General features: G+C 59.4%; 2 protein-coding genes across 2 annotated transcripts; one reads left to right on the forward strand and one right to left on the reverse strand.

Annotated features, from left to right (window-relative positions):
- Positions 1–1,980: 1,980 nt before the first annotated feature.
- Positions 1,981–9,382, forward strand: C8Q71DRAFT_727390 (uncharacterized protein; the record flags this gene model as incomplete). The annotated part of the gene is given in 22 exon segments (XM_047921848.1): positions 1,981–2,073; positions 2,390–2,536; positions 2,641–2,736; positions 2,790–2,966; positions 3,206–3,245; positions 3,322–3,531; positions 4,120–4,246; positions 4,345–4,575; positions 4,641–4,930; positions 5,067–5,532; positions 5,659–5,840; positions 6,066–6,374; positions 6,406–7,522; positions 7,696–7,735; positions 7,863–8,046; positions 8,187–8,454; positions 8,496–8,586; positions 8,626–8,679; positions 8,710–8,882; positions 8,921–8,937; positions 8,957–9,072; positions 9,137–9,382. 22 exon segments carry the CDS (start codon positions 1,981–1,983, stop codon positions 9,380–9,382), a joined length of 4,674 nt encoding a protein of 1,557 aa, XP_047773948.1.
- Positions 9,383–10,244: 862 nt separating this feature from the next.
- On the reverse strand, positions 10,245–13,211 carry C8Q71DRAFT_716630 (uncharacterized protein; the record flags this gene model as incomplete). The annotated part of the gene is made up of 8 exons (XM_047921116.1): positions 10,245–10,850; positions 10,968–11,516; positions 11,570–11,666; positions 11,731–11,906; positions 11,969–12,101; positions 12,160–12,388; positions 12,453–12,654; positions 12,711–13,211. Coding segments are annotated over 8 exons (2,493 nt in total), but the record flags the coding sequence as incomplete, so codon positions are not given.
- Positions 13,212–13,237: the final 26 nt, after the last annotated feature.

Genomic DNA, 13,237 nt, shown 5'->3' on the forward strand with positions numbered 1-13,237 from the left:
TTGAGGCTTGAGATGCTGCTGTAAGAAGACAGGTAGACGAAGAAGCTATCGTGAGGTGTCTTGGTTGACCAGTCAAGGTCAATGAGGTCCACGGAATGCAGTTCCGGTAGCATCGATCCAGGAATGAGCATAGGCCAAACGTGCGCGAACGGCGTGCTGGCATTGTCGCAGATCCACAATTGCTTGAATTGTGTGCGATATGGCGCATTACGACGAGATGTGAGTGTATGCGCATAGTCTTGCAGGGCCTCTCGGGTTGGCCAGGTGATAAACCAGTATGGCTGAACTCGAAGTCGCCGTGCAGCATGATACCAAGCAGGGCAAATACGCGTGCAGCCGACCGCTAGCTGGACCGGTTCATCCCAGAGGAATTCGCAGATGCGCTCGATCAGCTCTTGCGGAAATCGCGGACCCGTATCGCTGAGGAAGCACAAAGCCGTGAATCACGTATTTACCCCAATCCTCCGGGGGGAGGAGCCGTGAGCCACGCACTTTGAGTATATGGGCTGCCTGAATGGAATCCAAATCCAACGCCGCTTCGGTACTACCTCTGAGTCCTTCTCCTCTTTCCGGGTCTCCTTGCCCGTCAGTGTGTCAGGGATGCTCTTTGGATCAGCAATCTGATCCTCTAAGCGTTCAGTCTTGTTCACCGGATCGTCCATCGCAGCCACCGTGATCGAACTGAATAGCACCTTAGTCAATACCAATGAATCACATTGGAAAGATGGGTATACCGTACGCAGCGCTTGAACTATCGTTTAAACAATGTCTATGTTAAACTTGATCACATACTTGGTTACGCCGCACACAGCTTACCTAGCTACCTCGCGGTTTCCGTTCGGCCAGGTAACAGAACTAAACTGGTGCACGACCCAGATGTGGCCACAATGGCAAAATGAATGATTGGTGTGTTGTCCGCGACGGATGCGAGACGTGGATGGACTCGGATGTTCCTCTAGGGCGACGGTAGCAACTCGAGAACACGGCCGGCCAGGTCGACTTGGTCGATAAGACGGCACTGTTTTAACCACGAGGCATGCCCATGCTATGCCTCGGCGCATGCCGAACAGCACCATTGTATTGAAGGAATACTATCTCATGTTGGGCGGCTGACTCGAAGCAGCCGTGCATTTAGGTTCGCGGTTACCCACACGCTATACCATATGTTAGGCTCGGATTGCTACGCATAGCGTTCGCACTCTTCCCCAAGGGCACACCGTGAGTACATACTGTACGTGAAGACGTTACGTATCTCACATTCATGAGTCTTACTCACGTACTACGCTGCCACGCACAAGAAACAGTGCAAAGGGGGCGACGGGAGCACCCATTATCAAAGTGGTGGGAGGCTCTTGTATGAAGATTGAGTTTGAGATAGAAGGCCAGTACTTCCGCACCGCGGGTCTCCCTGACAAGGCATATGCATAAATCACTTACAGTGCGTGATTGACGCATCGACGGTCCGAGATCGCCACCCAAGTCTGGTTCTACTTACTACTGGAGCCCCGCCATCTCGATGGCAGGTCGACGTCTGCCTCTTCGTTCTCTCCCATCGCATGATGCGCTCTGCGCGTGCAGTACGCGCCCCTCCGCCCCTCCATCAGGAAAACGTGCATTTTCTGACGGTATGTACATCTGAAGGTCGGCTCTCAGAGACCTTCAGAGCATCAGGGCACTCCAGACAATACATGTTGTCAGGGGGTCTCATTTCGCCTCAGATGGTGTCAGACAGTGTCAGTAGCACAGTACATTAGACGGCACATATCACACATTTCGTCAAGTTTCAACACAGCCCCTGCACGTAAACTGGCATAAATGCAATGGATATAAAGTCTACTACAGATCATAATACATATGTATCTGCATATTGGAGCACGGCAGTGACGGCATGTAAGCGGGCGTTCACCAACCAGCTCAAGCAGATCCTCGTGGTCGTCGGCACGGGCCTCGGGCGCGTGAACACGACACACCGGCGGCAGCATGACCGCGCTGTGCAGAACGCGTAGCTCGCTGTTTTGCGCCGCGCGTCCGGGAGCGCATCTGCGCGCGCCGCGGGCATGGCACGACGGACACGTGGGTGGACTGCATCGCGGGGAACGGCATGATGCGCGAGTTGGGCGTGGGCGACAAGATGTTTGATCGCGAGGGGGGCTACACGTTGCCAGCGCGGTGTCGAGGGGCAATCGGATGACAGCGTCAAGGTGGGGGAAGCAGAGCATCAGTGTCGGCTACAATGAGTGTGACCGAGCGGCGGCAAAGAGAGAGCAGTGGCGACAAAGGGAGAGCGCGAGGGAGAAGAAGAAAGCACGAGGGCGATGAAGAGGACACGAGGGCGAAGGGAGACGTTGAATTATGATTGTGGTGTGTGCCACTGGGTATACTCACCCAGACTCGCGAGTCTGGTGCGCGGGACGCCGGAGTCGCAGTGGCTTTGAGGGTAGCCACCTCAGGCTCTCATCGGAAGGCGGAGGCTGACGCGACAGGCATCAGCGGGAGCGCTGACCGGCAGATCCAAGCGAGCGTCCTCAACTGCGCTGTGCGCCGACGGATCCGCCGCCGCAGAGGGAGTGGAGGGTCTGCAGACTGAGTGTCCCGCAGCGCGGCACTCGTCTGGTGTGCAACCGGGACTGGCATGGATAGGAAGGGCCGTGTGTCTCAGTCCGCGATGGGGACAGAGCCGCCGGTGCTCAGGGGCGACAAGCGCGGCCCAAGGGCATGCTGAGTGAGGTCGGGGCTGTACGACCTCGAGGGCAAGACTTAGCTGCGAGCACCTATGCAAGTTCATGCAGTGTGCTGGGTCCGGGGCGGCGATCCCTCGGTGCCTTGGCGAAGAGCACTTGTCGCTATTGTGTGGGAGCCCTGTCGAGATCAGAGTAGTTGCGGCCGACGTTCAAGGACGTGGTCGAGCAAGCGAGGGCGGGGGCGACGAGCACGAGCCTATCTGCGCGTGGAAAACGGCGAGCCGGGTGCGAGACAAAGAGCTGGCGCGACCAGCAGGGAGCACCAGCACGTTGAAAAGGGCGACATCGAGCGGGCGACACCGTCGGCGGGAGGAGGAGGAAGCTTGAGGTCGAGGTCGATCGTGGGCGCACATTGAGAGCCCGGACAAGCTCCGGAGCTGAGGATTTTGCCCCGATCGCTGTAAGACCTCGGCCTAACTGGGAGGCCTTGTTCAGGGGTGTGAACGGGCTTCACGGCTCTATAGGCCAGGGGCGACCTTGGTGCACTGCTGCCAGTGCTGTTGGGTGAGTCCTAGACGGGGCGAGGAGCCAGTCGAGGGTCGTTCCTAGACGGGCGAGGAGCCTAGTCGAGGGTCGTCAGCGTGGCGAGGAGCCGGCTGTTGTCGTCAGCAAGGCGAGGAGCCGGCTGTAGTCGTACGCTGGCGAGGAGCCTGCGAGGAGAGCCCACGGCGAGGAGCCCAGAGCAACGAGCTGGCGAGGAGCCGTGCTCCTCAGCGCGGCGAGGAGCTCGCACTGTTTGTCAGAGTGCGAGGAGCACTCTCGACTAGAGACAAGACTCCACACTCGGACGGTGCGGTGATTCGCACGCGTACGAGGTGGCAGTAGAAGGTTAAGATCAGTTCCTTCCCAAAAGGGAAGGCAGATGGCTAAGTACATGCACGATCTAATCTTATCTACACTAGATGGTTCATAATCTATAGTACTGGACAGGCATAGTGATGCCTATCCGTCACAGAGCCCCCCATTATGAAGCATATAGTGTGGATGTGGGGTGTAGAGTAGACATGAGCATGAGAAAAGGAGGAGAAAACATACGGAAAAAAGCAGAAAAAGCGAAGTTGAAAAAGGTCCCAACTCGCGCACTCTTGCGCTTCTTCAAAACCACACTGCGCACTGAGCTCACCAGCTCGTACCTCGTTCACCCACTCATACAACGCGCTGAGCTCCAGTCCAGCAGCTAAGCTTCTGGCTTGGACTCTGTCCTGCACCGAGACTGAGCTGTCCTGCCGGTACCACGATCTCCCACTCGTACGGCATCCCGAGCTCCAGTCCCATGGCTAAGCCTTCAGCTTGGACTCTGTCCTACGCTGTCCTCCTCGCAGGGAGTGGCCGTCCTGCCCAGGCTAGGGTTGGCTGGCCCCTCTGGCCTACATCCTAGGTGCCTATCCTCCCCTACCCCCTACTGCCCCCCAATCTCGAGTCGGAACGATCCGTGGGGAGTTTTGGCTCGAGATTCCAACGAGAAGAGGTTGGCCTAAGGATGAAGGAGGTGTGGTAGAGGGTGGGTGGGCTGGGACATTACAAGGTGCATAGGATCTTGCCCCCCAGGATCTAGACAAGGCGTGGCAAATCACACACTTGTCGAAACCTGGGGTTTCCGCAGGAAACTGCCCCAGAACTGGGCGAGTGTTTCGCGTTGCGGGGCGAGCGCGGATGCGGAGCTGCAGGACGTGAGATCAGGCGGCGGCGACGGACACGCAGAAGGCGGGGAGATGCTGTTGCACGAAGGCAGACCGAGCGGTGGCGAGGGCGCAGAAGAGCGCATCGGGAGGAGCGTGTCTGGCGATGGAGATGACACATGCAGCGGCAAGGGCGAACACGCGGAGCCGGGAAAGTGAGTACCAGCATGGGACACCTCTTCCAACGACGCCGGTAGACCCGTCCATGACGATGGCACAGAGTCGTGCGAGTCGAGTGCATCGAGTGCGAGTGGACGCACGCCCGGCGAGCAGCGCGGCGGCACGAGACAAGGCGAGGCGGCGCGAACAGGCTCACTCGCGTGCTGCGCGAATTCGAGGGCTCGCTGGTAGGCGAGGGCCCGCTCTTCGTGTTGCTCGGCAGCTTGAAGCTGGCGCTTGTGGTGCGCGCGCACTTCGGCTCGTGCGAGCGAACGTGGCGAGACTGCGCGCACCGGCCGGTCCTCGCAAGGCACTTCGCTGATATCTCCTCCGTCTCCAAAATGGGCACCGGTGCGTGTTCGCGGATAGTCGTCCGTCAGGGCAGCCGAGCAGCTCCGAGATGTGCGAGATCGCACGACCTCGTTGCTGCTTGCTAGCTCACTCGAAGTGAAAGCTTGACGGGCCATTCGGTTGCTTGTGGACGAAGTGCTGGAGCGCGGCGCGAATGTCGGAGGCACCGAGCCGGCGGGAGAATCGTGCACGCGGGGCGCGCGCGAGGTCTGGCTGCGTTCGAGTGGAGACCCCTCGTCGAGCGCAGGCGGCCGCGCGATGGGCGAGTGGCAACGTAGCAACACAGGGGTAGGCGCCTGGTCGCAGGACGGGAGAGTGTCGGGACGCGGGCTGTGCACAGCGGCGTGCGAGCTGCTCGAGCGCGGAGGTGAGAGAGGGCGAGCGGGAGCGGAGTCGGGTAGTAGGGACACCGTAGATGGTGAAGCGAGGGAGGCGGGCGCACCCGCAAAACGCAGACGCGAGCCCATGCGCGAGGACGCGGGAGACGTCGACGCGTCGGGCTCACCGTTGCGCAGCGCGCGCGGGTGCTCGACTTCGGGCCCAGCGGAGCCGGTGACGGCGGGGCAGCTTCTGGTACCGAGCGCGCGGGCTCGCGCAGCCCGGTACGTGGCTTGAGGGCCGTTCGCCGGGGTGGTTCCGTAGGCGGTCGAGTGGACGTTGAGCGAGGGCGAGGGCGAGGGCGAGGGCGGCGGAGCACACGAGGGGTGAGGGGTTATGGTACTCACCAGAGTCGTCCTGACTCTCCCCTCCTCTCTGCCGCTACCCATGCTCGTCCCTACGCGGTGGGTCGGTGCCGGCTGGCTGGCCGAATCGTCCTGCCAGGCGATCTTGCGTGCGCAAGACGCGCGGTTCGTATGCGCGACGCGCGGCCCATCGTCTGCATTGGCGTTTGCGCGCGTCGAACCAGCCGGTACGTCGGGTGTGTGGGTACGCTGGACCTCGGCCGTTTGCGTCGGATACGAGGCCTCCTGTCGCGGCCTTACCGTGCGCGTTGGCGCGTCGGACTCGACATCGCGCAGAGCGCGCGGTTGGTCGGTTTCCGGCTTGGAGCTGGACGTGGCAGGGCGGCTACCTGCACCGAGCGCGCGGCTTCGCACAGCTCGGTGCTCGTCTTGAGGGCCGCCCGCCGGGGTAGTGTCTCGAACGTGCGGGTGGTCGACCGGGCGCGAGGGTGACGGCGGTCGAGGTGAGTCGACACGCGAGGGCACCCGAGCGAAGGGCGGAGTGAGCGCGGCGGGCAGAGCCGCGAGACGCACGAGCGAGGGCGGGTGCGAGTGCACGGGAGACGGCGGCCGGCGTGTGCTTTCCAAGGAAGACGGCGCAACGCGCTCGCGGATCGCAGGCACGTCGATCGGGAGCACGTCGGTCGGGAATGAGGGCGAGCGTGCGGAGGACGGGGTGAGCGCGGCGGGCAGCAGCGTCGAGGGAGGAGCGAGTGCGGCGGGTACGAACGCGAAACGCGCGAGCGAGGGCAGGTGCGAGCGCGAGGGAGGCGGCAGACGGCGGGCGTGTCCGAAGGGAGCCGGCGGGTCGCGTTCGCGGAGCGCACGCGGATCGGTCGAGAGCGCGTCGGTCCGCAGCGCGAATGAGCGAGCAGAGGCGGGCGAGGGCGAGGGCAAGGGCACATAGCGCGGGGGAGGTGGAGAGGATGGAGGGTGAGGGACTGGGGTACTCACCAGAGCCCTATCCTCTCTGCCATTCTCCCTGCTGCTTCCTTCGTGGTGACTTGACCACGCATTCGTCTGCGCGTCCCTGGGGAGCGCGGTCGCGCGCGTTGACGCGTCCGGCGCGTCGGTCTCGCAGGCGCAAGGCGCGCTGTTCGTGTGTGCAGCGCGCGGGCATGCTTCGAGTTCGCGGACGCGCAGCGCCTCGGCCGTCCGCGTCGGGTGAGGGAGCCCCTGTCGGGGCGATAGCCTGCGCGTTGGGGCGGCCGGAGCGATGGGCTTGCGTGTCGACGCGTCCCGCGCGGCGGTCTTGCAAGCGCGAGACGCGCTGTTCGTGGGCCCAGCGCGCGGGCGTGCGTCGTCGTCGCGGAAGCGCAGTGCCTCGGCCGTCCGCGTCGGGTGAAGGACCTCCGGACGGTGCACTTGCGTGCGCCTTGACGCGTCGCGTTCGCCGTCGCGCAGAGCACGCGGATGCTCGCCCGCGGGTCTTGCGCCGGCAACCGCGGGGCAGCTACCTGTACCGAGCGCGCGGCAGCTTCGCACAGCTCGGTACTCAGCTTGAGGGCTGCCCGCCGGGGTGGTGGTGCCTTGAACGGTCGGGTCGTCGGCCGGGCGCGAGAGGGGCGGAAGAGAGTGGTCGGCGCGAGAGTCGAGGACAGAGGGCCGCGCGTACAACGCGCTCCGGCGCTTACGCACCGGCTCAGTTCCCACGGACCTCCAGACGCACGGAACGGGCACTGGAGAGGCTGGCGAGTTGCGGGGAGTGGCGGAAAGGGGTGGAGGGTAGCCTCGAGGCGCGATCGTCGAGGAGAGGGTGCGGGCGCTGTAATCGCGCGCGCTGTTCAACGGGAATGCGCGCTCGAGTTCCCGGAATGGTGACAGGGCATCCCACTGGGACCTGGGAAGCCACGTCGATGAAGGCATTAAAGTAGAACCAATAGGGCACAAGGGAATGGCAATGATTAGACAATGATTAGAATGATGAGCTGGCCGTAATAGAGCAGGGAAGTGGACCGTTTCCCTGAATGTCCACCAATGTAAGACCTCGGCCTAACTGGGAGGCCTTGTTCAGGGGTGTGAACGGGCTTCACGGCTCTATAGGCCAGGGGCGACCTTGGTGCACTGCTGCCAGTGCTGTTGGGTGAGTCCTAGACGGGGCGAGGAGCCAGTCGAGGGTCGTTCCTAGACGGGCGAGGAGCCTAGTCGAGGGTCGTCAGCGTGGCGAGGAGCCGGCTGTTGTCGTCAGCAAGGCGAGGAGCCGGCTGTAGTCGTACGCTGGCGAGGAGCCTGCGAGGAGAGCCCACGGCGAGGAGCCCAGAGCAACGAGCTGGCGAGGAGCCCAGAGCAACGAGCTGGCGAGGAGCCGTGCTCCTCAGCGCGGCGAGGAGCTCGCACTGTTTGTCAGAGTGCGAGGAGCACTCTCGACTAGAGACAAGACTCCACACTCGGACGGTGCGGTGATTCGCACGCGTACGAGGTGGCAGTAGAAGGTTAAGATCAGTTCCTTCCCAAAAGGGAAGGCAGATGGCTAAGTACATGCACGATCTAATCTTATCTACACTAGATGGTTCATAATCTATAGTACTGGACAGGCATAGTGATGCCTATCCGTCACAATCGCGCTGCTCGACACGCCCGCGCTCCACTGCACCACGTCATAGGCGTGTCCGTTCGCGCCGTTTGCGGAAACGGCGGGCGGCATTGCAAGGTGACGATGTCTTGCTTGTCGATGCTCGTCGAGCTCGTCAAGGTCTCGTGCACTGACAAGCCCAATGTGCCTGCAAAACCGACGAATGGAAGCATCATGCGGCAAAAGTACGCGACGCACACTTTGAGGTTGAGCCCATGGGAGTACTACATGTACGTCGTGCCCTTCTCGGATGAGTATGCATCCATGATAGTGATGTTGCCGCGGCGCACGAACTAGGAGTCCGTGATCATGATCGCGGCGGCGGGGCCCATGAAGATGCAGTACCCGCTGAGGAACGCGAGGTCGCCATTGCTTGATGTGAGGATCTTCCACGGCTGCAGCGCAAGGTGGCACGATCATCTCGCGGAAACATCCCGCGCGAGATGCTGGTCGTGGTAAGTACGTCCCCGCCTCGAGTTTCGCAGGGCGCGGCTGTTCTGCATGTTGCTGTGCGTAGCTCACGAATTGAGCGTCGAAGAAATGATGAGAACGGGGCTGCGCGTCGTGCGTCCGAGTCGGTGCTCGTGTTCGGTGTGCGAGCATTCTGTCTGGTACATCTTATCGCGCACAACATGGCTGAGGGTGTTCCGATGCGCAAGTGAGGCCTCCGAGTTGTGCACGTGCAATCGCCTGCAGGGACGTCGCTCGCTGGAGTGAGTTTGGCTGCTGCAGACAGAACAAACACGAACGCAGGACGTACCATGCCTGTCAGCGTCCTCTCCCCGTTGTTCACGTCCTCTCCATGCAAGCACAGCCCAGATGCGCCAGTACCTTCACCGTCGTCGCCGGTTCGCGGCAGTGCGGGGTGATCCATTGACGTGAAGCGGAAGCGGTTGCCTGCGCAATTGGCAGCGTGAGGCGAGAACATGCGGGTCGGATAGCGACGTACGTACAGTAGCAGTCAGAGACGTCGGATGGCCCGGGAAGCAGCCTCTGGTGTGCCCGGTACAGGTGTTGCGTCCGACGTTGGACGTGGTCGAGCGCGGTGAGGGCGGGGGCGACGAGCGCGAGCATCTGCGCGTGGAAAACGGCGAGCCGGGCGCGAGACAGAGCTGGCGCAAGACGGAGACACCAGCAGGGAGCACCAGCACGGTGTAGACGTTGAAAAACGCGAGATCGAGCGGGCGACACCGTCGGCGGGAGGGGGAAGTTCGGCGGGAGAGCGGAGGGCAGGGAGTAGATAAAGTCAGCATCGCAGAGTCGTAGAGGTACACGCACCTCGGCTCGCACTTCCTCTCCACATCCACACGATCCGCACCCTCTACCCACATCCGTACGTCCGAAGCCAGTCGTCCATCGCCCTGGGTCATGAGGTTTGCCGTAGATAGCGAGGAGGCGGTGGTCGATAAAAACATTCCGTGCAGGGTCATTCATGTCGGCTTACCCCGGGAGACGGCGATGCATATGTGCCATGCGTTGAACACACAAATGAAGGCGTAGGGACCTAAGCAGATGGTACATTAGTGAGGAGTAGGTAGAAGAACTGCTCACAGAATGCGGGCTCGTCCGTCTTCACTTGCCGTGGCATGGCGCATTACGGAGCATACTTTCGAGAGAGTTGACCAGAAATGGGAGCGATAGCCCTGAGACGAAGGCCGGGGTCGTGAATTCAAGAAGTGAGAAGGATGGTTGTGGAAAGAGTCAGCACGGCGGTGAGTGCGATACAAGCGCCGGTCGCGGTGGCGCAGTTGCTCGGCCAGACTATTGAATTTGTGTGAGCAACTGCGATTCCCGAAGCTATTCTTTTGCACTGTCCACACGATTCAGGTATGTACTGTCCACAGTCCAAGTTTCGAGTCTTAATCTTCCACGCTGAAGCGAGGAGGTACGTTAAGGCGGGCGCTTACGCAGTGGCCCCTACACCATAGCGTGCTCGTACTAGTCGTAGTGAATTCAAACAACTTACCCAATGGGCTGGCAGTGTCTCAATGCGAGGATACGAGGCATAGACCTTCAAAGACTACAATATATATTCATGTGCATGGTAGTCAGCGTACCTATTGATGTAGAAGGACTCAAATGCATCTAAGGTATACGAAAAGTGGAAGGTAAGCGGCATGAATGTATCCTTATACACTGGCATGAGATGGACAGCACGGACGATGCTGTCTAGGTGAACTATGGATGAAGCTTGCCGCCCATCCTCCATCTCGGGACGAACAATATACATACCAGTCACGTCATTAGGATCATCTGTAACCTCAAACCAATCAATCAATGCACAAGGGTAACGTTCCCCGCGGTAGGTGATTGCCATGAGCCCCATGACCCGTCCGACAGCCATGCCCTGCATCCCGGGTGCATCTGCATCAAGGCTGATGAGGACCGTGTCGTACCGGGGCCATCCGCGCCACGACTGGTTGGAACGAATGAGCTCGCGATGCATGCCGCGATTACCTGAAAGTTCGCTCGGCGCAAAGAACGTTGCCTGTGCCGTCCGATAAACTGCAACTTTGCCGAAGAATGGGGGACAGTCAGACAAGTCTACGTCGTCCGAGGTGACCTCGTCTAAGTCATTGAGTTGGTCAAAGAGGAACCGACGAATCAAAGCCAGGAGATCAGGTTGCTGATACTCCATAGCGAGATCCTGGACGGTCCGCATATACACTACAAAAAGTCTCGTTATGCGGGGCGCGCAGATGATGGTGGGTGTCAACGCACCTTGTCGGCTCGGAAGCTCCACCATGCCATGCACTAGACCATCTACATCCATCGCCTCGTCTTCTGGCTCGTTGATCGCGTCCGCGTCCGCGTCGACTTCCACGGTGAAAGGGCCCAAGTCCAATGCATCGGCAAGAACATCGCCGTCGAGCATGCGGCGGCTCGTGAACACCGCACGCGCCGCGGCCAGCTTATCCAGCCGTTGGTTGGTGCGCAGCATCTCCGGCAAGGGATTATTCCTGCTTGAGCGTCGCCATGGTTCCTTGACTGCACGAATATGCTTAGATTCGGTGATCGATGAACATACGCCATTCGGAGAGCCAAAGAGCTTGATACCGACGATATAATGGACAAGGGCATGTTGCCGGGGGAGCGAGAACCCGTCAGGGCGTATGCCGACGGTCTCAAAGATGACGCGATATCGGTGGAAGCGTTCTAGTGCCTCCTGCATGGCTACCAGAGTGTTGTCGTCGTGAGCCGACCGTCGGGCTAGGTAACAAAAGTCGAGGTATGCCGCAAAGCAGCGAACAACGTCATCGGGTACATGTCCTTCAATTGCGGGAAGGTAGACCTGTGAATGTACGTGGTAAGTATCATGCAAACGAGAAATGCTTTCAAACGCACCTTCATCAACGCTTTCGAGTCGTTTCCTGTCCATTGCTTGAAATTACGGCCTTCAGGGAACCGTCGAAGACCTGGGAATTGAGGGGCCGCCGCAATCCTTCAAGTCGATCATATCAGTATGATACATATAGCGGTATGGCTCTCCAAGTCGGAAATCTCACCTGCGATCAATGTCGTCCATTCGACGTCGTGCCTCTGCCTTGGAATGCACATGGTACAGGTACTTCTCGACCCATTCAACTAGATGATCCTTGAACGTGCCTTTGATGAGCTGGTGTAGAAGGTCTGGGGTGAGGAGCTCGTAGATGTCGGCACGGGGAAAGTAAGTCGTGAATGGCTTGACAAATCATGCAGCATATGAGAAGAATTTCATAGGAATGAACATGAATGCAGACGTACAATGATATTGATGTCGACACCCCATGTTATCCAAGCTATCTCCGCAGGAAAGGCACCAGCGAGGTACTCGGTGTGTTTGCGACAGCGTGGCTCTCCTCCATCCGCATGTAGACGGTCAGGAGGAAGAAGACACCTAGTGAGTGTTCAGCATCCGCTCATTGGAGCCGAGTAACGTGAAGTGAAGTACTCACTTCGGGCACCAACCACTGACTATCCCTGATAGTACTACCTGCTCAGGATAGTCCACAATGAACGGCCCAATCTCGTAGATAACACGACGGAAGTGTCCATCCGGGCAGCGTACCACGTCGTAAGTCTCCATGTAGGGTCGAAGGGGTTCCAAGATATGGGCGATCGAGGCATGATATAGCTGCTTGCGAAATGTTCGAAACTCATCCGTCTCGGCCTCACCGCGCGCAGCTGTGACGTTGATGATTAGATAATCAGCTCACATTGAGATACCATCAGTAAGCTTGCAACGCACCCTTGGGGATTGCCAAAAACGCGACCGGGAGAATCGCGTCCTTATGCGCACGTCTCACCGAGTTGTGAACATTACCCAATGACATGTATACAGGATGAAACTCCTGGCCGCCTGTCCCAACGGAAACCGTTGTTTTGTCAGCCCCAAGGATTACTGGCGAAAGCATTGAGCCATGAGTTGCTGGATCGCGCGCGATGGTTGTCTGTGAAGAGCATAGTCAGGCACGGCTACAGCGTGAACCACTTTGAAAACTCATACAGCCTGCCTATACGCGAACTGTCCCGACATCATGTTTGAGACGCGCGTGATTCCAGGCGCAGTATACTCTTGATATGGTGTTGTGTCGAAGCTGTCGTCGAAGCCTTCATTTCCAATCATGTTGTGAGCAACCTGTCGGACATTATGGCAATGTACCGTGTAGTCCGCTCGCTGCCAGGACGGCGAATCAGGGGTGACGTCGCCCGTATAGCGGACAGTGAAGGACTCCCATGGGGCGTCGCCATAGGGAATCGCATCTATGACCAAGTACAGTTCATCTACGTCCTCGAAAGGTGGCTCGCCGCCACCTTGAGACACATTGTATGCGGCCAAAGTCCTCAATAACTCGTTCACATCTCCGTATGATGCTTGGATCTTCTTGAAGATAAGCTCTGCAAACTGAAACGCAGCGCGGTTCTCGAAAGGTCTGTATGAGTTAACTGGTTCTCTCTCTGGTGGAGGCGCACCAGCATCAAGGAAGGTGCCGTGGCAATCACAAGGCCGGCCTACAGAAGTCAGACATTGGA

This window comes from Rhodofomes roseus, assembly GCF_022264815.1.
Source record: "Rhodofomes roseus strain CIRM-BRFM 1785 chromosome Unknown C8Q71scaffold_30, whole genome shotgun sequence".
Lineage (NCBI taxonomy): Eukaryota > Fungi > Basidiomycota > Agaricomycetes > Polyporales > Fomitopsidaceae > Rhodofomes > Rhodofomes roseus.